At 38.8% G+C, this 20,127-nt stretch overlaps 4 protein-coding genes across 6 annotated transcripts in view; 2 read left to right on the top strand and 2 right to left on the bottom strand.

Moving 5' to 3' along the window:
* The first annotated feature begins 625 nt into the window (after positions 1-625).
* rab9a (RAB9A, member RAS oncogene family) lies at positions 626-3,001 on the top strand. The gene is made up of 3 exons (XM_085433866.1): positions 626-809; positions 1,150-1,270; positions 1,380-3,001. Exon 3 carries the CDS (start codon positions 1,421-1,423, stop codon positions 2,027-2,029), a length of 609 nt encoding a protein of 202 aa, XP_085289992.1. The 5' UTR covers positions 626-809; positions 1,150-1,270; positions 1,380-1,420; the 3' UTR covers positions 2,030-3,001.
* A 197-nt stretch (positions 3,002-3,198) lies between these two features.
* On the bottom strand, positions 3,199-4,985 carry trappc2 (trafficking protein particle complex subunit 2). Its single transcript, XM_085433867.1, has 5 exons — positions 4,918-4,985; positions 4,555-4,691; positions 4,119-4,261; positions 3,527-3,614; positions 3,199-3,429 (listed from the first exon to the last, which is right to left on the bottom strand). The coding sequence occupies exons 2-5, from the start codon at positions 4,645-4,647 to the stop codon at positions 3,331-3,333; spliced, it is 423 nt and encodes a 140-aa protein (XP_085289993.1). The 5' UTR covers positions 4,648-4,691; positions 4,918-4,985; the 3' UTR covers positions 3,199-3,330.
* Positions 4,986-5,136: 151 nt separating this feature from the next.
* On the top strand, positions 5,137-14,222 carry ofd1 (OFD1 centriole and centriolar satellite protein). Its single transcript, XM_085433861.1, has 23 exons — positions 5,137-5,215; positions 5,378-5,493; positions 6,464-6,667; positions 6,746-6,814; positions 6,912-6,939; positions 7,030-7,134; positions 7,228-7,364; positions 7,463-7,636; positions 8,013-8,119; positions 8,222-8,341; positions 8,761-8,834; positions 8,919-9,010; positions 9,181-9,370; positions 10,099-10,229; positions 10,369-10,480; positions 10,878-11,588; positions 11,783-11,939; positions 12,040-12,131; positions 12,870-12,989; positions 13,181-13,335; positions 13,456-13,629; positions 13,724-13,794; positions 14,049-14,222. Exons 2-23 carry the CDS (start codon positions 5,398-5,400, stop codon positions 14,092-14,094), a joined length of 3,165 nt encoding a protein of 1,054 aa, XP_085289987.1. The 5' UTR covers positions 5,137-5,215; positions 5,378-5,397; the 3' UTR covers positions 14,095-14,222.
* A 48-nt stretch (positions 14,223-14,270) lies between these two features.
* Positions 14,271-20,127, bottom strand: part of gpm6bb (glycoprotein M6Bb) — a 29,113-nt gene continuing 23,256 nt past the window's right edge. For 2 of the 3 annotated variants that reach the window (XM_085433864.1, XM_085433862.1), the window contains exons 3-7: positions 19,703-19,859; positions 19,445-19,613; positions 18,759-18,832; positions 18,578-18,643; positions 14,271-16,338 (exon numbers count right to left, since the gene is read on the bottom strand). In XM_085433864.1, the coding sequence (XP_085289990.1) occupies positions 16,189-16,338; positions 18,578-18,643; positions 18,759-18,832; positions 19,445-19,613; positions 19,703-19,859 (616 nt within the window). In that variant the 3' untranslated portion in view covers positions 14,271-16,188. Of the gene's footprint in view, positions 16,339-17,607; positions 18,166-18,577; positions 18,644-18,758; positions 18,833-19,444; positions 19,614-19,702; positions 19,860-20,127 lie in introns of those variants that run through there. The other variant, XM_085433865.1, reaches the window with a different exon arrangement.

Here is a 20,127-nt window from a genome sequence, read left to right as displayed (position 1 = left end):
CAGTTTGCTTCAGGCTCTGGCTACTTTTTTAAAACAAATTTTAAGTCCAGACCTTGTACCTAACCATTTTTAATCAGTTACAAAAACACATCATCTACTCCCATATATTTAGTTACATCTATGAAACGGACAACGCTAACACGGATTAACGAGCATACAATATAATTTTAACAAAGTTATTCCCAAAGAACTATTATCACAAAATCCGGCATAACCCAGCAGGGCATAACCCAGCAGGGTGTCCTTAAAAAAAATGCACATTTTCCTAGTAAAATATAAAGAAACGAGAGCCCCAAACTCCTATTATCTACTGCAGGTTTCTACAAACTGGGTAAAAGTATTGTGTGGTAACAGATGACAGCTACATGTGGCCCTCTGTTGGTGTAGCTTAACTACTGCAAAGATGTTGCGGTTAACTACCGTAAAATAAAGCGATGTTACGGCTTACTAATCTCACTCAAATAAAGCAAAAACACGAATGACTTTAAAGTCTGTGATATTTTGAACATTAAGAGTCATGTGTACGCTGTGATAAAATATTAATGTACATGTTGTATAAGTAGTGGTGGCCTGAGAGCGTATCTCGGCGCTCGTTGGTTGTTTCGTCCTGACCAGATCACATGACCCGACGTTACCAGCTTGTTAGCAGCTAGCTACGTTAGCGCCAGACTTTACCAGGAAACGGAGAGCCCTGACGTTACCTCCAGACACGCCAAGGGAAGGAGCTGCCAAACAGATGTATTAAGATCATTTAAGTTATCTGGTGGCTTATTATTTTTATTCAATAGCTGCCTGGATCTAACTGTGAGGTACGTGACTTACACTCTTATCTGCATGAAAACCAGGCTAGCTGATCTGGTACCCTACATTAACCTAACTCCAGCTGTTATCTTGTTTTCCTTCTTCACGATAGCCAGCTCAGCTAACTGGCTAACTGGCCGGTAGTACCAACTTGGTGACTCTGTTATGTTACAGCACGTTAAAAATATGTTTCGTATTGTGTACCATGTAACTACAAGCTAAACTTTAATACCTTGTTTGCATCTTAATGTAACGTTATCGCATGTTTGGTGGCAGATAATACGTTATTGCAGTGTACCTGCTGTCCCGGGCCAACAGAAAAACTGAGCTCTTATCTCTGTATTACAGCTAGCTGAACGCTACCTGAATGGCCTGACTCTTCAACATTAAAGAAATGAGCATGTGACCAGGGACTGGGATTTAACAGCACATGATCCAGACCAGTGGATGAGCTCAAAATCAACCTAGGGTGAGTACAATATGTTTTCAATACCACACTTCTTCTTGCTGCAACTTTTTTTTTTGTGTGTAATGGTGTACAAATACTAACAGTATCCATCACACACTCTTTCTACTAGGTAAACTATTTCAAAAGGGGTGGATTTGGGAGTAAATAGCCATGACAACAAAGACATCCTTGTTGAAAGTCATTCTGCTCGGTGACGGTGGTGTAGGAAAGAGTTCCATCATGAATCGCTACGTGACCAACAAGTTTGATGCACACCTTTTCCACACCATCGGGGTTGAGTTCCTCAACAAGGACCTGGAGGTAGATGGCCACCAGGTTACCCTCCAGATCTGGGACACAGCTGGCCAGGAGCGCTTCCGCAGCCTGAGGACTCCTTTCTATCGTGGCTCTGATTGCTGTCTGCTCACCTTCAGTGTTGATGATAACCAGAGTTTTCTGAACTTGGGCAACTGGAAGAAGGAGTTCATCTACTATGCGGATGTCAAGGAGCCGGAGAAGTTCCCGTTCGTAGTACTGGGCAACAAAGTGGATGTGACGGAGAGGCAGGTGTCTACCGAGGAGGCGCAGCAGTGGTGCAAGGAGAATGGTGACTACCCCTATTATGAGACCAGTGCCAAGGATGCCATCAATGTAGCAGTGGCCTTTGAGGAGGCAGTGCGTAGAGTGTTGGCAGTGGATGAAAGAACGGACCACCTCATCCCTACAGACACAGTCAAGCTTCACAGAAAGCCTCGCTCCACTGCCACTTGCTGTTCGTAACACCCAGGAGTTATCACCAACATGAATTCACTATTAGGCCCATTAAATGAGGATGTAGGTGTACAGTTCTGTAGTAACATCTTATTTAAACAAATTACGCTACTGTTATACTGTTGATGGTTTGATAATGCAAAGTGTTGGATTTGTTTGGGGGAGAAAAACAATGAAAAAACACTAAATTAATGCTAGTGGCATTACAAATACAATTAAAAGCACTTGACTCAACACTGCCAAAGGCCATTAAGTCAGGCTTACGGGAAAAAAAACAAAACATTTTGTGTTGACCCAAGACAACTTATAGTTATAAATTAGAGTATTTTTCAAAAGGTTAAATGATTCCATTTTTTTTTATTTGTTTAGATATGTGCAACCTGGAGAGTGCAATTACTGTAGGGCCTCTACACTCCACTCCCTAATATTGAAATGCAGAATGGTGACATGATAGTAATGAAATAACTGCAGAATTGAAATAACATATATCTACCAATAAACTTATTTCTGAAAATTATGAGGTAGCTAAGGAAATTCTTTGTATGACTAACAAATGGAAGCTTGTTATTAATGCACATTTAGGTCTTGTTTGTGCACATTCTGCATTGTGGATAGATTATGGCTGTGTGTTGAAAGCAATGAGGGATGAATTAATTCCCTGAAATATTAAAACAGATTTAACATGCATGGCATTTGGAATATTTCTGTTTCTGGAAACTTTTGTATTTTGTAAGCTCTTTTTATCATTGGAAAAAAACATGAATCTAACTATAAGCAGAATAAATAATGGAGTAGTGACATTTTTTTTCATTGATGGGATTATTTAGCTAATGAATGCACTTATTTTTTAAATATATTTTCAAGTTGAAAGTCTCCCCATAGTTATTTAAAACTGTGAACCATATGTTTAAGTGTCTTTTTTTTTTCTTTCAAAGTTGTACTACTGGCATGCCAAGTGATGAATAAACCCCCTGAAAATTGCCTGTTATGCATGTTTTGTAGACTGGAATCTAGCTGATAAATCAGTTTAATATTTCCTGTGAACGTATTGGACTATGCTCTGCAGTAACTTACAGATATTTTCTTTCTGGATATTTTTGCAGTGCACATGAAATTTGAAGCCATAATGTTACACAAAGCAGCCACATCCACTCTATTAAAAAAACAAAACAAACACGCACAATGCAAAACACTGTTTATACAAATCCACTTTTGTTCTGAACACATTGAAGATTTTTAAAGAAGAACAGAAACAACTGTATTAACTATATACAACATAAAGACACTATTGAAATTTTTGTGTGAAGTGATTAACTCAGGAGATGCTTCTTCCCAAGGAACTGGACTTTCCTCTCAAAAGCAGTTGAGCGGATGGGCGCGTTGATTTCATAGAATGGATTCATTGCAAACTGAAAGACAGAGCAGGATAAGATTAAATGCTAAAAGCAAAATATACCAAATGTCACATCATGCTAAGATACTCTTATCACCTGGATAACGACTTACCTTGATGTATAAATCATAGACGTCGTTAAAAAAGTTTTTGATTCCATCTTCTTGTCGCATGTCGTGCAGCATGATGAATCTTATATGTGTTGCAAATAGTTAAAGAAAAGGAAGACATGCCCATACACTGAATCTGCCCGGAAACAATGATAACAAACTCATTAAGTCCCAAAATAATCACACTGGTGGCCCTGATTTCCATATTTATATTACATGTTAGATCATAGCTTTAAATCCCAATGATTTAAATGAATTAACATGTTTTTTAAGATGTAGATTAATAGAAGATTCAAAACTTGTGCTTGATTTTGGTTATTCAACTTGCTGTTTCGATTACAAATACTGTGTATAAACTACACCACTGAAATGAGATTATTTAACAAACTTACCCCTTTCATAAGTGTACAGCCCTTTGTTTTCAGCTGGGAGTTGTCTGAAGGTGCTATATAAATAAATTGCTTGCTCGCTTGCTATCAGTCTAAAAACAGTAATATCTTAATTAATGCTGAGCAAAGAAAAAATGTGTTTTCATCGGGCAACTGACACAGCATCAGGAAATAATTATCACATGAAACAGAACAAAAGGATATGTCCTGCAGTGACAAATGCAGAAACAAACCACTCGTTGAATTTGTCCACAGTTTTCAAGTACATATTGTTGGACAGCCACATATTTTCATCCACCAAATCCAGGGCTGCATGTGCAATGAACTGGTTTAGGTGACGATGATCATCCTGTAAGTATGATGTAAGTAAATGTAAGTAAGAACAGTTGTTTCATGATTTAATTAAGAGGGGGGCAATTATTTTTTTCCACATAGAGCCAGGTGGGTTTGATTAACTTTCTTTTTTCCCTTTAATAAACAAATTAATCGTTTAAAACTGCATTTTGAATTTACTCAGATTAGCTTTGTCTAACATTGAAACCTGTTTGATTATTTGAAATGTGTAAGTGTGTCAAATACACAAATAGAGACAAATACTGCGCTGTAGCTCAGTAATTGAGTGATTAAATTAAGCGAGGTTACCTTTGATTCGGGCTTCCCAGCTGGCAGGAACTCCATCTCAAACACAGGATTGTCATGATGACCAACCATGACAAAGTAAAAGCTTCCAGACATCGTCTTCTCCTCTCAGCAAAGATAAACTGATCTGAAATTAATCCCTCCACAACGAAATAAGCAAACTTATAAGTAGAAAATAGTGACAGCGTAACCTAAAATGACTGTAAACCCTCTGGATAGCAAGTTAGCACTAACCGCGGAGCTCCACGGATGCTTAAAGAAACTACATGACTATTGTAAGACCAAGATAAGCATTATATGAATAGAAACAATAGAAAAGTATGTCATATATCTGTTTTTAAAGGAATAAAACCGGTGTTTGTTTACCTGTTAGTTGCGTTTCCTGGATCGCAAGAACAGCAGTCGCAAAATGATGACATAATAAAGTAGCGAAACTTTTTTGTACTAAATCTTTTAAATGATAATTATTTTCTAACGCACTTTTAGAAACAATGCTATATGAAACACTGAATGCATATAATTAAATTATAATAAATACATTTTTGGTTTTTCGACGTGACGTCATAATTATGCGCATGCACGGAACCAAGCTTTTCCGTTGACGGTGGATTTAAATGTTTCAAGAACAAGAAAAAAGACGCGAAGGTTTGTGGTCGTCAGGCAGGTGAGTATTCTTCTTCTTAAGATACACATGGTGCACATGTTGCGAAGATAGAGGAATACAATTTTGATAACAACCAATAATACTTGGGAAAGTTTTTGAAAGCGAAGGTTTTTATTCTCACACTCGTCGTCCAATTGTCTGCTTCTGTTTGTTTTATGTCAGGTCTCGCAAAGATCCCAGCTATGTCCTCCTCTAAGGAAGATGCGTTATCCCCTGACGAGCTGAGGAAAAGACTCTATCAGACTTTTAAAAGTAAAGGAGTTCTTGATACACTCAAGGTAAGCAATGTTAATAACGGTGCTGTTATTATTATACATTGCTGTGAAAAAGTATTTGCCTTTCTCGATTTCTTTCACATCACCATGGAGGACTTATAGTGCACTCTTATTTGCACAATTGTTAAATTCATCCACATTGAAAGGTTTTTAAGCATTTATGGACTGTTTACGGTTATGTCAAAGCAATTAGAATTTAACATTCATCTGGCATTATTTTGAGGCATCCAGAGGTGGACTTCCTGGCAGGTTTCTCATCATCGTCCTGCTGCATAACCCAGGTGTGCTTGAACTTCAGGGCATAAACTGATGGCCAGACATTTTCCTTCAGGACTTTCTAGATCATAGACCATTACACTACCACCACCATGTCTGTTGGTATGATGTTCTTTTTATGAAATGCTGTGTTAGTTTTAAGCCAGATGTAATGGGACTCAAACCTTCCAAAAAGTGAAACCTTCGTCTCATTATTCCGCTTTCTCCAAAAGTCTTGAGGATCATCAATACGTTTTTTTGGCAAATGTGAGCTGAGCCTTTTGCTCAGTGGTTTTCTCCTTGGAACTCAGTGACATCTTGAATGAGTTGTCATTTTGCTTTTAGAGTAATTCTGGTAGGCTGGGCATTCTTCAGAAAGGTCACCACTTTTTATAGCTCTAACAATTGGATAGTGAGACTGGCTTTAGTAGTGGTGATGTAACTCTTTCCACACTGATAGCGTGTTGCATGATGTGTTGCTTTTTGGGATCTTTTAGCTTACTTCACTTTGTGAGACAGCTTCTGTCTGAGTGATTACTTGATTCAACAGGTCTGCCAGTAATCAGCCAGGGTGTGGATAGTGAAATTGAGCTCGACTTTACAAAAAAAGGTGTTAAATTACAGTTAATCAAAGGGGCCAAATACTTTTTCACAGCACTGTAGCAATGTTCAGTGTTTGGTCTTCATCCTTCTCTTTGACTATTCGGATCTTATTTAGGCACAGCTGCGAAATCAGCTCATCCAGGAGTTAAAGTACCCAGCTTTGGCAGGCCAAGAACCAGTTCCCAGGCCAGCACATGTGAAACATGAACCCATTTTAGTTTCAGCCTGTAACAGCATAGTGGCAGATCATCTCCAGAACTCTGGGTATGAGTACACACTTTCTGTGTTCTATCCTGAAAGCGGATTATCTAAAGACAAGGTGTGTATGACTTTTTATGTACATGTAGCTTGAGGTGTCAAGAAGATGGAGATGAAGGTCTCTGATCTACTTTTACAGGTTTTTACAAAAGAAGACCTTCTTCAGCTTCTTAAAATACGCCCTGAATCAAACCTTTACAAGTCATTGGTATTTATAATTATTTTGAACCTCGAACATCTTTTTGATATAAGTATTAAGACATAGTGTAATTACTAATAAAAGCGCCATTATTATTTTCTTACAGTCTTCAAATAAAGAAAACCATGATAGGGGTATGTACAGTGTCCTGTTCCTTCTACTTCTAATAAAACTGCTTTTGTTCGAGAGTCTCTCCAGTGATTTATTATGTCTTTATTTACCAGGGTTCCTGATCAGCCTTCTAACACAGCTAACAGATCATTATACTCGGAACCTGTGCCACGATGCCGACACTCAGACAAGTTTATCAAGTTATGGAGAGTCTCTTGGTATGAACTGATGTCTGACGGTGACTGGCCTTTTTATATTCATGCCCTCCAACAAAGAGTTTTAATGTGTTCTCCCTGTCTTTCCATTCACAGTAGAGAAGATGAAAACAATAGATCGGGAATACGAGGGTTTGGGGTACAATGAGGACAAAGTGTTTCCATTACAGTCAAAACTGTCTGCGTATAGAAAAGACATTGAAGTGCAGATGGAAACAGAAATGAACTTAAAGGTACACACTCGTAACAAACATGGTTTATTTGGTCACATAGTTTTCCTCCAGGTTGGGTCGCCTCAATGTTGTCTTTTTTTCTTCATCTTCTTTTGTAGATAGAACATTTTAAAGAAGTTGAAATTGCCAAGGTGAGGATGGAAGAAAAATCCAAATTTCATAAAGAATTTGAAAGGCTGAAGCAGGAGCTGGAGAGGACTTATGAAATGAAGACAAAGGCCCTGATGGAGCGAGAGAAAAATGCTATTGATCGGTTGCAAAAACAGCAAGAGGTAAATGGCTGCTACAATGAGGTGCTCTTTTTCTCATATAAACCTTGAACATGTAATGTAAGATTTCAAAGGTCTGACACCCAGATGAATATTTTACTAATAATATCACCTTAAAGTTCTGGTGTCAGTTTGAGGATTCTGGCCTTCTTACCTAACTTTCTTTTACTGGCTATCACTTGATCTTTTTAAATTGTTCTCAGTCCTCAAACCTTGCTGCTCATTTCCTGAGCTGTATGTATGATTTGGCATCAGGCTTCTATATCCCACTGCAATTTGATTATGGGTGGTTCTGAGCATTACAGTTTACATTCAAATTATTTCTCCTTAAATTTAAGATAGACTAATTATCTCTTATTTCCACTTCGCTTCTCTATAGATTGAAGAAAAGAACTTATACATTGAGAGACAGTCAGTGCTGAAGGAAATTGAAACACTACGTAGCAGAGAAAATGAGCTGAGGATGAGAAGAGAAGCCTTCGAAAAGTAAGAATTTTTTATGACTATTTATCTGAGTGAAATGATGCTGCACTCTTCCATTGTGGTCACAGGTTCATAGTTGTTGCTGTTGTCTTTTTATGGTAATAGGACTTGTCAAATCCATGAGGAGAAGATCAAGACAGCTGAAGAGCTGCTGAGGAGGAGAGAACTGGCTGTGAAAACCATGGAGGACACGTATGACCAGAAGCTGAAGAATGAACTTTCCAGGTACTTGCTGTCAGTACTGTGTGTATACTATACAGTATACATTATCATCATTATCTGTGACATAAAAATCAATACAGTAATCCTGTTGGTGAATTTCAAATATTTTCCTGCTAAATAAAGCAGTAAATATATCTCAATGACACTGAGTTAATTAATGTACCAACCTTTATTTAACTTAAGTGATTTTCTTTTTATCAAAAGAATAGAGCTATCAGCAGCAACAGCAATTAATAGAGTAACATACACAAGAGGACTTTACCATGTATTTGACAGAGGACAACATTGCTTTTGCAAATCTGTAGTTGATCACTAGGTCGAGTATTTGCTTTGTGTAATGTAGAAAGAACAACAAGTCACATTGTCTTGTACTGTTTAGTTTTAGTCCTGCTTTTAAATGTCTCATCTTGTCTTTAAATCAGGTATCAGCTTGAACTAAAGGAGGACTACATCAAGAGAACAGAAAAGCTCACAGAAAGTGAGAACAGAAACAAAGGCAAGTATGTCAGTCAGTGAAGGATTTATGACCAATTTTCTGTTGCCTGTGCTTTGTCTGCTTTCACATCTTTGTATTTTTCAGTGGAAACTGTCCGTATCCAAAAGGAGTCGGCTGCAATTAATGCCAAATTGGAGGACCACAGTAAAACGTGCTCAGAGCTGAAGCGGCTGCAGGTAAAGACCCAAATCCATCCATCCTTGTTAACTTCACCCTTTTCAGTGGACGTGAGGCAAAATGATAAATAATTATATTAGCATTCAGTTTAATTCTGTGATAAATGCATGCCATCCAGTGCGATTCGGTTCCCATGCTTTTAATATCCCTCGCGGGATTGTTTTTCCAGATCGAGTTAGACACAGCACAGCAGCAGATTTCTCTGCTGACTCAACAGAAGGAGCTGTTAAGGGAAAGAATGGAGAGCATGAGTGACTACCCCCGCTTAACAAAAGAGAAAGCAGAGCTGCAGGGGCAGCTGCAGCTGCTAAAGAAACAGCTGGAGGAGGCCCAAGAGGAGAAACGGCTTCTTCATGCAGGTAGAGAGTGGTGGTTGCTCTCGAGTGTCTACCAGGAGAGTGTCCCTATTCAGTTAAAAACATGAAAAACACAATCAGGCATACTCTGTTTATAATAATGCACATCTGATTATCTTATAGCCTGGGACTATATAACCAGATTTATTGTGTCTAAAATGCAATCCTAGTTTTGGTAAGTCTGAATATTTGCAGTCTTTGCCATAAGCGAGGTTCTTGAAGTTCCTGTGTTGCATTCAGAGTGCATGAGTATAGGCTCATTGTGAACTGTGTAAGGTGCAGTGTACTGTGAAGCATTTTTGGTAGTCTTATCCCACTGCCTCTGGCTGAGCTGAGTCTTCTTGAATGTGTCTCGCCTGCCAAAGTAGGGCCTCTGTGTCTTGTTTGTAGCTTTGCAGACAGCCAATGAGGAAAGGGGGATGAGTGAATGGGAGCAGAGACAGAGGTCCTTTTACCCATGGCAAAGAAAATCTTACCTCTCTCTGAGGCTTACAGTATTCATCTTGTCTAAAGATGGGGCAAAGGAGCAGTGGGCCTCTCTCCTCAATGCTAACAAAAGGCAGTGACATGATAATGGGCCCCATGTGCTGTAATGTCATGCTGGTCAAGAACTGCTCCATACAAAACCAGATGCTTTTTCATCTGACAGTTTTCCCACTGAAGACAAATGCATTGGGGGAAATGAGCTGTACTTTTATGTTATGTTTTAAGTCGTATATATCCTGTCTCAGATTTGGGCAAACCATCCAAAGAGCAACTATCCTTGCAGTTGGAGCTTCAGAGGCTACAGAGTGCTCGCAGATTGGATGCGGAAGAATTTGACAACCAGAAACAGGTGCTGCAGGCACAGCTCCAGAGTGAGGTCAGCTACATCACAGCTCCTTGCTGTGGGAAACAATTTTTCTTCACCTTGAAGAATTTGTGTTCGCAGTATGCCCTCAAATCTCTGGTTATCAAAAAATATACATGTCGTTCACTTTTGTGTCCATTTTTTTCTGCAGATGGAGCAATGTGCCCAGTTCAAAGCTCAGCTGATAGAGTGTAAAGAGAAATCCCAGTGGATGGCTAACCATGTTGAGGACATTAAAATGCAGCTTCACCAAACTCAGCAAGGTACACTTTGATGTGGCATCCCTGTTAATGTGGCTAATCACATCAGATGATCTTGCTTTAAGTACAGTTGACTTTATTTTTGCTTTTCATAAGCAGGCTTGCTTTCTTTTCTAGCTCATACAGTTCTGTACACAGTTACACATTGCACATATTGATTCATCCTTTTATTTGTATTTTTGATGGTCTTTATAGAAAACTGAGTAAAAGCAAGAAAGAAATCAACACTCTAGTCTTAACTGCCTATTTCTGGTGTAGCCCCATGTAATTATTTCTAATTAGCTTTGGGGGGGTTTTCTGATTTTTCATGGTGGATTGTATTCTGTAGTAGTACTCAACATTCATCGTGTTTGCCTTTCCCCTTTCTCTTCCTTTTGTGCGACTCATGTGATCCCGGCAGCTCTTGAAAATGAAGTGCTGCGTAATCCCAAACCATCTCTTGTTGATCGCTCTGTACTAGAGCTCGGCGCTGACAAGCTGGTTCCTCCTGACATCTATGTGGACAGAACTCTGCTGAGGGCCAGGGTGGGTTATGATGTTTGTGAAATAGATGGCAATCTGGGAGGAAGCAAATCGCCTTGGAGTGATGTACCAGATTCTGATTTGGAGTTGGTAGCTGAAGCTAAGACTCGGATCAAGGAGCTGCAGAGGGAGGCTGAGACTTTAGAGGAAGCTTACAGGAACTACCAGCAGAGGGCAGTGCGCTCCACCATCTCACACATGCTTCCCCCAAGACCTCTTTCCCCACAACAACCACATCCTTCTCATTTCCCTGACTCTCCTCTTAGAAAACACGACCCTCTCCGTTCACACAGTCACTTAGCCCACAAACCAAAGATCTCACACAGACCACTGTCTCCTCAGTCTATCCAATCCCCCTCCAATGGCACCAGAAAGACTTTACCATCTGCACAATCAAGAGTTACCTTCTCAGAAGATCATAACCAGCCACAGGCCACATGTTTTGTTGACCACAGTCTCTATTCGCTGACCGAGCCTTTGTTCCTAAAAAATGGAAACGCTCCAGATGAAAGCTTGGCTCTATCCAAGCACCCATCCCCTACAACACAATCTTCCTTCAAGAATAATCTTCAAAGAGAGCTTACAGAAGGTAATATGTCAAAAAACTGAATAATGATTTATGTTCTCAGTGCTTATATGCTGCACACATGCATGTAAACTGTATATTTTCTATGGAAATTATTTGAAAATTCAGGTCAGTCTGTCCAGATCTTTACACATCAGTCTCTGAGCACGTTTCTACCTCAGATGTGTTTTTTAATATTAAGTCCTTCCTTCTGTTAGGGCCAGTCGTGTCTGCAGTCCTGCTTCCACAGCTGTCGTCTGACAGGCAGCTCTCTCCTGCCCTCCACAATGAGGTGGTGACCTCAGAGGACTTGTCCTCCGAGCTCAGTCCACCTCGCAGTCCTCAGCTCAGGAGCACAGCACGCGACCATTCCAGGTATCATCTGGCATCACTTTCAAGGACAGTGCAGTGTTTCGCATACATTTTATGATGAGACAGTGAATACCAATGCCTATGTTGCCACTGTGTCCTTCAGTCCACCAAAGCTACAGCAAGTCTTCTCCAGCTCAGAGTCTTCCCCACAGCCTGAGAAGATAAGCCTTGAAGATCTCACTGGAGGATTATCAGGTACTCAGTGTTGTTCATTGTTGTTAGTTGATTTTTGTTTAGTATTTTCCCCTTATTGTTTAAAGCATAATCAAATAGAATGTGGTCATGTATTTCTGAAGCCAATGTTTGCAGTGTACGTGACTCATACAACCGACTTTGAGCTTCAGCAGTCTGGTCGCGTCATTGCTGTTGAGGAAGAGGTTCTGGGCCATAAATTGTGATCAAAGGGGAACTTTTAAACTGTTAGAACATAAAGTTCTTTTATAGTAGTGCTTCATGCTGTTTGACTAGCTACAAGACATTCAGTGGAGATGACAAGTTCCCTGGGGATCTATTGTAGAAGTATAGCTCTCCTCTTATACTGGAAAATCTTCACTGTATCCCAGGATAAACACTCATAGTTTATGTGCTGTTTATTTTAATTCCATGACTGCTGTGCATGATGCGAGTGCTGAAAAGTGTGCTGTGTGATTAATTTCTGTTTGCTCCATCTGTCACTAGAATATATTTCTAGAAAATGATTAACTATATGTTGATAGTGTTTAATCACTAATGTAACAAAATGTGTAATGTATCCAGTTTGGAGGCCTAGAATTTTTGGATGGCTGTTTTTTAATGAGTGTGTGACTGGCCTTTCAGTGGCCCTGCACAATGGTGAAGATGAAGGACTGCTGATTATGTATTCTGTGCTGGTCCTCTGGCCCTGTTGCATTATGGTGGGGCATAAAAGATCTCTTTGTGCATGTCTCCCTCCAGAGCCCGGCCACATTCCAGAGCTTCTCCTGGACACTGCTGTCCCTCTCTCCGAGGAGGCCCCTGCTGGCCCCCACCCACAAGACCTCCCAAAAGACCTAATAGACTCACAGGGCCAAACGGGTGAGTCTTAGTTCTCTCATCAACGATTCATAATCTTTCTTGACTTCCAATGACAATACAAGCCTTTTTTTACTGTACATCATAAGTCAAACTGTAAAAATCAGTTGGCTCATTTTTCCGCCAATTTTCAGTAAACTGCTCTTTAAACCCAAAGGATCAAATTGACAAAGGATGACTCATGTTATTTCTAGAACTCCCACAAAGTTTGGTTGAATCTGAAAAGGAAGAAGATGAAGAACAAAGGTGGGAAAGAGAGCGGAAAGAAAGGGAAGAAAAAAGACAAAGGGAGCAGGAAGAAGCCAGAGAGAGAGAGCTGCAAGAACTTGAGCGACTAGAGAAAGAGATGGTAATGATTATCTTAGACCCACTTCCTGCAGAAATCCTTTTTATAAGCTAAACTATCTAAACTTCTCATAAAGGCGACCTTAAATGAATGTTTAATGTGATAACATCCCATTCTAATCAGCTTTTGCAAGAGGTGGAAAATCCAAAACAGGAAGAAGAAGAAGAAGAAACCGGGGTTAAGAAAGGAGTAGATGAAGAAATCAGTGGAGAGAAATATAATGAGTCTAAAAGTGAAAATCCACTGGACAAATACATGAAGATGGTCTTGGAAGCAAGAGGGAAGCAACATGCACAGGTAAGTTGCATCCATGTTTGTCTGAGGCTTCTGTACAAATGAAACAGGAGACTCGATGCAGACTGGAGTTCTTTGGGATTGTTTTTTTCTACAGAGCTCTCGAAGAGAAGAGGCAGAATATGCAAGCCCAGAGGCCAAGAGTTTGACTGAGGATAAAGAAGACAGGTAAATTAAAACCGTTGACTTGGCTAGACAAACTATTTCCGCTTTCTAATTCAAAAGCTGTGCAGGACTTACATAAGCCTCTTTCAATAACATTTAATTGCTTTTGTGGTTTATCATGGTCGTACTTTATACTTGAGGGTTTTTTTTGTTGTTGTTCTGGATTCATGTTGTTAATTTTAAACTGTTTTACTTTTTTTTTTTTTTTTTAACTCTGTCCCTCGAGGCTTTCACTAATAAACTCAATTTTGTCTCAGCATTGCAGCATATTCACACAAGGATGAAGATGATGATTTTTGGTGAGCTGACCATCAGTTTGTGGCATCATAATCTGAAGTGTATAAAAACAGATATTTCAAGAATTTGCTTATCAGTCCTACATGTTTTCTTTTTTGTATGAAATTCAAATAAATGCATTTTTTAAATCTGTATACCAATCAATTCTATCATGCAAAGAACAAAAGCACCACAATTGGAAGAACGTTTTTAAAAAAAACATTTTTATTTATTTTCATAAAAACAGTCAACAGGCCGGTGAAGTTGTTTCATAAAGGGGTTTCCAGTCAGACAGGATGGTTTTTGTTTGTTTTCTTTTAACTGATTACTGTCCTCCTGGTGATTGATAGATAGCCTTGTATTTACTTTTTTGGTTCATTTAACAGGAAACACAACATACAAAGACAAGATGTGGCGTACATTACCTTCATGTACATCTGTCATCTATCCGCTCGACCACACCTATTGCCAGTCCTACATAAAGCACTGTAGGGTCTGTACCACTGTATCAAACAGATACTGTTTAACACTGGCATTCATACTTTGGCTGAATTTACCATTTATAATTTTATACAACTGTTTAAAGGACTGTTGTTGTGGCTAATTGTTGCTTGACAGTTGGAAAGTTAAGTATCAGTTAATCATGAGGAAGCCCTTGACATACATAGAAAATACAGGCATACTATCAGGCAACAAAACAATAAAGTATACTTCTCAAGTGATTAAAAGAACCTAAAAAAAAGATCTATAACTAATGTGCTACATAGCTTTATATTCTGTTAGAAAAACAGGAAATGGGCAAACACTGCCAACTACTGAAGTCAGTGTACATAACTGTACATCACAGGTCACCACAGAAGTGGTTGTCTTTATACAACAAAGTAACATCTCGAATTATCCCTGTAACTCAGCTAATAAAGATTACAAGTTGTTATTTTAACATTGTGAAAATTGCACATTAATATACAATTATAGAAAATTGTGAAAAAAGGTAAGAAATGAAAAAATTTGACCTGTAATAAATTTAACTGAACTTCTTCAGTTCTGTTTTCAAATTGTAACAAACACATGTGACATAGTTATGCTTATCAATAGGATTTCCGTTAAATCAAGTCATTTTTGATCATATTGTGCATGTTGCAGATAATCACTGCTATATTATTAGCCATCACAACTCTTCATTGGCAATTACTGATGTTTTTGTTTTTTCCCTCCTATGTGCCTAAATGAATACGTACAGGTCAGAGTAAGTTTTTCTTGTAGCATTATCCAAAGTCTATAGTACTGTGAATCAGTTGAACTGTTGTGCATGTGTGGGGGTGTAGCTACACAAACCTATCTACTATATCTTTGAGACATCTTTTTACAACTGGAATTGGTTTATTTTACACCTTGCAATGGGAATTGTTTGTCCATAGGCTCTAGTGCTCACCTGAGGTAGAGGTAATGTAGGCTATGACTTAAGTAGCTGTACAGGAAAAATCCATAACTAATGAACAACATTCAGACAATCACCAACTGAGATGGAAATGCAAGTAAATTCATAATCATCAAGGATTATAGATTTATAGTGCATGTATTACCAACTATTTTATAAAAGAATCTGGTTTACTTTCCCTAAAAAGGTCAGTATGGTGTGATGCACAACTCTGGATGTAAGGCTGTTCATTTGTATAATACATCTGCAAAACAGAACAAAAACCAAAATGTTTCATCTTCCTTAGCTGAAAACTAAAGAAGGATCGAGCAAGACTGTGAAACACTGGTGTGCTGTGTAGGAATAGTGCAATGTCACAAGCTTCACCAGCAAAAAATACAACAAAGGTTATAAAAACACACGAACATCAGAACTCAGATCACTCTTCCCTACAGAAAATGAAAAATAAAAATTAGCATGAATGAAACTTCACAGAGCAGTTGTGAAACAATTAGTGCAGAAAGCAACACTGATGCATTAGTCTGTTAGGAGCCTGGTTAGTACTGCACAGTGTCAGTTGGCATGTTATTTTAGCTGAGAGTCGCCTTGGTCCAGAGGGCCCACAGTGGTTGGCCACAGTGTCTGTTATTGTAAGTATGTGTGCTTATGTATGTGTGCGTGTGGATTGTAAGCTTGAAATATCCTTATGTGTAGGAATTGAGGCATTCCTTTGAGCGTGAGGTGATGTCCTGCAGCTCCCGCTCTTCCTTCATTTTGATGTCTTGGTAGGCATGCATATGACTGGCATCCTTAAGGTAGGCCCAGTTTGCTGAGAGAATCATGAGGAAGTGGATCTGGAAGAGAAGGGTGAGGTGGATGGCCGGTGAGCATGTCAAAGATGCAAAGCAAGCTACAGGAGTCAGAGCTACAGTACGTACATTACGGACATACACGAACGTAAAGTTATGCTTTTTTTTTAACAAAAAAAGGACACTGTGGAAAAAGAAATGTTACGGGTATTGTAACAGTGCTGTTACAATCATTACTAATACTCGGCGTTATTACCTCGCTACACACAATACTACAGAAATGACACTTAAAAGATGAGGTGATGAGTGGAGGAAGATAGCGAGAGGCTGTACATGCAAAATGAGCAGAGCTGTAAAAGCTTAGGTTAGTGCAAAGCACAAGATTCTGAAATTTGCAAATCTGAGCTGTAGGATATATAATAAATAGACCAGGTGGGGATTCTTTTTGTAAACAAAGATTGTTTATTTTATAAAGAAAGTAAAAGCTACAGTCTTTGAAAAACTTAGGAGAAATTTAAATATATGAAATATGGAGTATAAGTAACTATAAACAGATCAAAGTATCTGAAAACTGTAAGCATGCAGGCTCAGTGTTAAGATAAAAACAAATGGCTCTTTAATGGCACTTTGAGAAAGAATAAAGGAAAATGTATGAAACAAGACGCCAACTTCGTAGCTGGGGTAATATCAGGATCAGCTCTCATAGAAAAAAAAAATACTGTACTCTAAAATAGGATCATTTCTCTTTTTATAAAATACATGGAATTAATCCGAGTAATAGGGCCTCATGCAGATCTATATGCACGGTACTGGCCTAACCCTTTATTTCTGCTACTTTCCATATGTGCAGTTACTTTGAATTCTACAATACACAGCTGGTTGTGGTAATACTCATCAGCATAACACATTGAATAAAACATTTTAGTTCAGTTTAGAATCTAACTCATGACCCAAAAAATTAATAATACTGAAGGTTTTTCGTGTTTCACACATCGGTTCTGAAAGATTTTAAGGCTAAGCAAATAAACCAAAGAAATACAAGGACAAGGCACTTTTGCCGCCATCACAGCTCATTTTACAGATTGTTTGTACTAAAATCCATCCACACCAAAATGCTAATCTGTCAATCAAAAAATATTAAGCCTGAGAACACCTTCAATATTCGTCATCAGATGCCCACGTGTTGTACGTCTATATGAGCCACGTGCAGTCTAGTGTATTTATCAGATCTCAGAATGGCAGCTTTTTTAAAACCTGCACACTTGTTTTACAAGTGTCTCAGGAGTTGAAGCTCGCCAGCTAATGGAAGGTGAATAACTGCATTCTTAATGCTGCGTGTGTGTCTTTTTTTTTTTTAATCTAACTTACTCATGTGGTTTGTGCAGGCCAAAACCACCTTCACAAATTACAAATATAAATAACACTATTGTGGATTTCTAGCTGCGCACATTTCTATTTAAAAAAAAAAAAAAAAAAAAAAAAATTCTGCTGGTGACATATTTCAATAAGTAAGTATAAAGGAAAGCAGAACAAACCAGTCAACTAAACACCATCATCCCACTCTGAAGACAACTCTCATCAGGTGTCCTCAGACGAGCATTATCCCTGGATACCAAATGCTAAGAGAAGTATACAGTCAGCTATTTACATGTCTTGTGATTACTAATGGAGAGATGTTGATTTTTTTCTATTCTCAGATTTTGTTGTTTTTTTTTTTAGTTCAACTGTTGTCAGTGGCAACGGTGTCTACTCAGCACAGCCTTGAATGGTGCACTGTGTTCCTAAAACGGTTTAAAACTTAGTGCAGCAGTCTTCTCGACTCTTAAACTTCAAAACAGCAAAGTTATAAGTAGTAGCCATCATGTAGATCAGCTGGTGGAAGAGAACAGAAAAGGTGGTAAGAGTACATGCCAGTGACCTCCTCGTCACTAATATTGTGACAAGTTAGTAAAGTGGCCAGTAAGTTTGCAGCAGTAAAATGTTAAAGATCATGAAGTATAATTTTATAGAATTCTAACAGTTTTTTTTAAAGTGTCATTTCTAAAAAAGAATCCTAATCATGGCACAAAAAAGCAACTGTTCAAAATAGGGTCATGTCCATCTAAGCTGAGGGTAAACAGCAAAATGAAGTTGGAGCTTTGGAAAAGACTATGTTATCATCATTGGTTTGGCTACATTAACCATATGGGAATGAGAAGAAAAGCACTGGACACATGACCTGCTAATACAAACCATGTGAAGATGGACTAAAACGTGAGGATGGAGAGACCAAACGGAAGCTTACCAGAGCGATGACAGTGGCTCCTGCCCCGGCGCACGCTACGATGTACAGGTGATAAGACAGGTAGAACTGAAAAAAGACAGGCAGCGTTAACAGTGTTTAGTCTTCAATAAACAGAATCCTATGTCACCCTGCTCTGTGTGCCACTTCCGGGATGAGTGATGTTTGCACAAGCACGCCTTACCTCATTGGTGTTGCAGATGTCACCTAGCGTTGATCCACAGGCCTTGCCTGGTGTGGCATTCCACGGGATAATTCCTGTTGTCATAAAATTAAAAAGCACCTTTACACCTGCAACCAATAGTAGCCTTGTCTCATGCAAATCATGATCAAACCTAAGAAACACAACGCCGAGCTGCAGTACTACTAAGCTGATAACAATTCAGTGTTTCAGAGACATGCTCAACTTTAAACATGAGGATTTCCTCACCATCATAAGAACTGCAAAGACAGCAGTCATTAGGCTCAACTTGTGCACTTAACGTTATAATGGAAACATATTATAACCCTGGGGGTAACCTACCTAAAATGATATATAAATTATATAGTTATCATGTGCCATTTGAGAGTATGTATAAGTAGGCTATATTATTTTATGCATTTATTTGTCTATTAGTCTGAACTTTGTAGACTAAAACAAAAATAATAAATTTGGCTCATTTTTTATCAGTACTGTCCTCTTACCTTTTTCTTGTAAATAACTGCATAAATGAACCTTGTAGGACCTTTTAAATGATAATGAGGCCCCACACAGACCTGATTTTCTTATAAGGAGTAACAGTGGTGTGTATAATACGGTATTGGTCTGTATATTAACAGGAAGCTATTCACTGAGTATCTCAATGAAGAAAAACAGTACTGTTCTCTCACCATACTGACGGGCATCCACGCAGATGGAATCAATGTTTGTGAAGTTGGCCATTGGAGACTTCATGGCAGCACAGGTAGACCACATGTTGTAGAAGAGGAAGACGGGCACAGCAGAGAAGCCAAACACACCAAGCCATGCCACACCCAGGATGTATGTGAGGAACACAAACTAAAGACACAGGAATGTCACAGTGTCATTAAACCTTTTTTAAAGTGTGCTCTATTTAAAAAAAAAAAAAAAGTGTGGTATTTACATACCATTCCACTGATGCATCGTCCACAGATGGTGGTCTTGAACTCGCTGTGCAGTTCCTTGACTGCGCTAGTTGTATAGAAACCCTCAGCAAGCAGAATGATCCCATAGAGGAAGAAAAATGAAGCAATGCCGTAGATGATATACTGCATCAGCTGTATTCTGTTAAAGGAAATATTACATATGAGTTTATTTGTGCCAATAAAGCTGGGATAAGTTTCAAAACGTTGGCCAAAACCGGCCTTTAAAAAAAAAGAAAAAAAAGAAAAGAAGCTAAAAATAGTTCCATACAATGCATATGCATGTATTCTATACAGAGAAGGTTCATCTTTATTGTTGTGACAGACAGTTTCTCAGTGTGGACAGACAATAAGCCCAAATGTGGAGACAACAGGTGATGCGTGTCTCTGCAAATCATCTACCAAGAGAC

The sequence above is a fragment of the Copadichromis virginalis genome, linkage group LG16 (assembly GCF_057382275.1).
Source record: "Copadichromis virginalis isolate Kocher_CV1m ecotype Utaka linkage group LG16, C_Virginalis_male_GT1.1, whole genome shotgun sequence".
NCBI lineage: Eukaryota > Metazoa > Chordata > Actinopteri > Cichliformes > Cichlidae > Copadichromis > Copadichromis virginalis.
The sequence above is the reverse complement of the archived record's forward strand: the minus strand, read 5'-3'. Positions and strand labels throughout refer to the sequence as shown.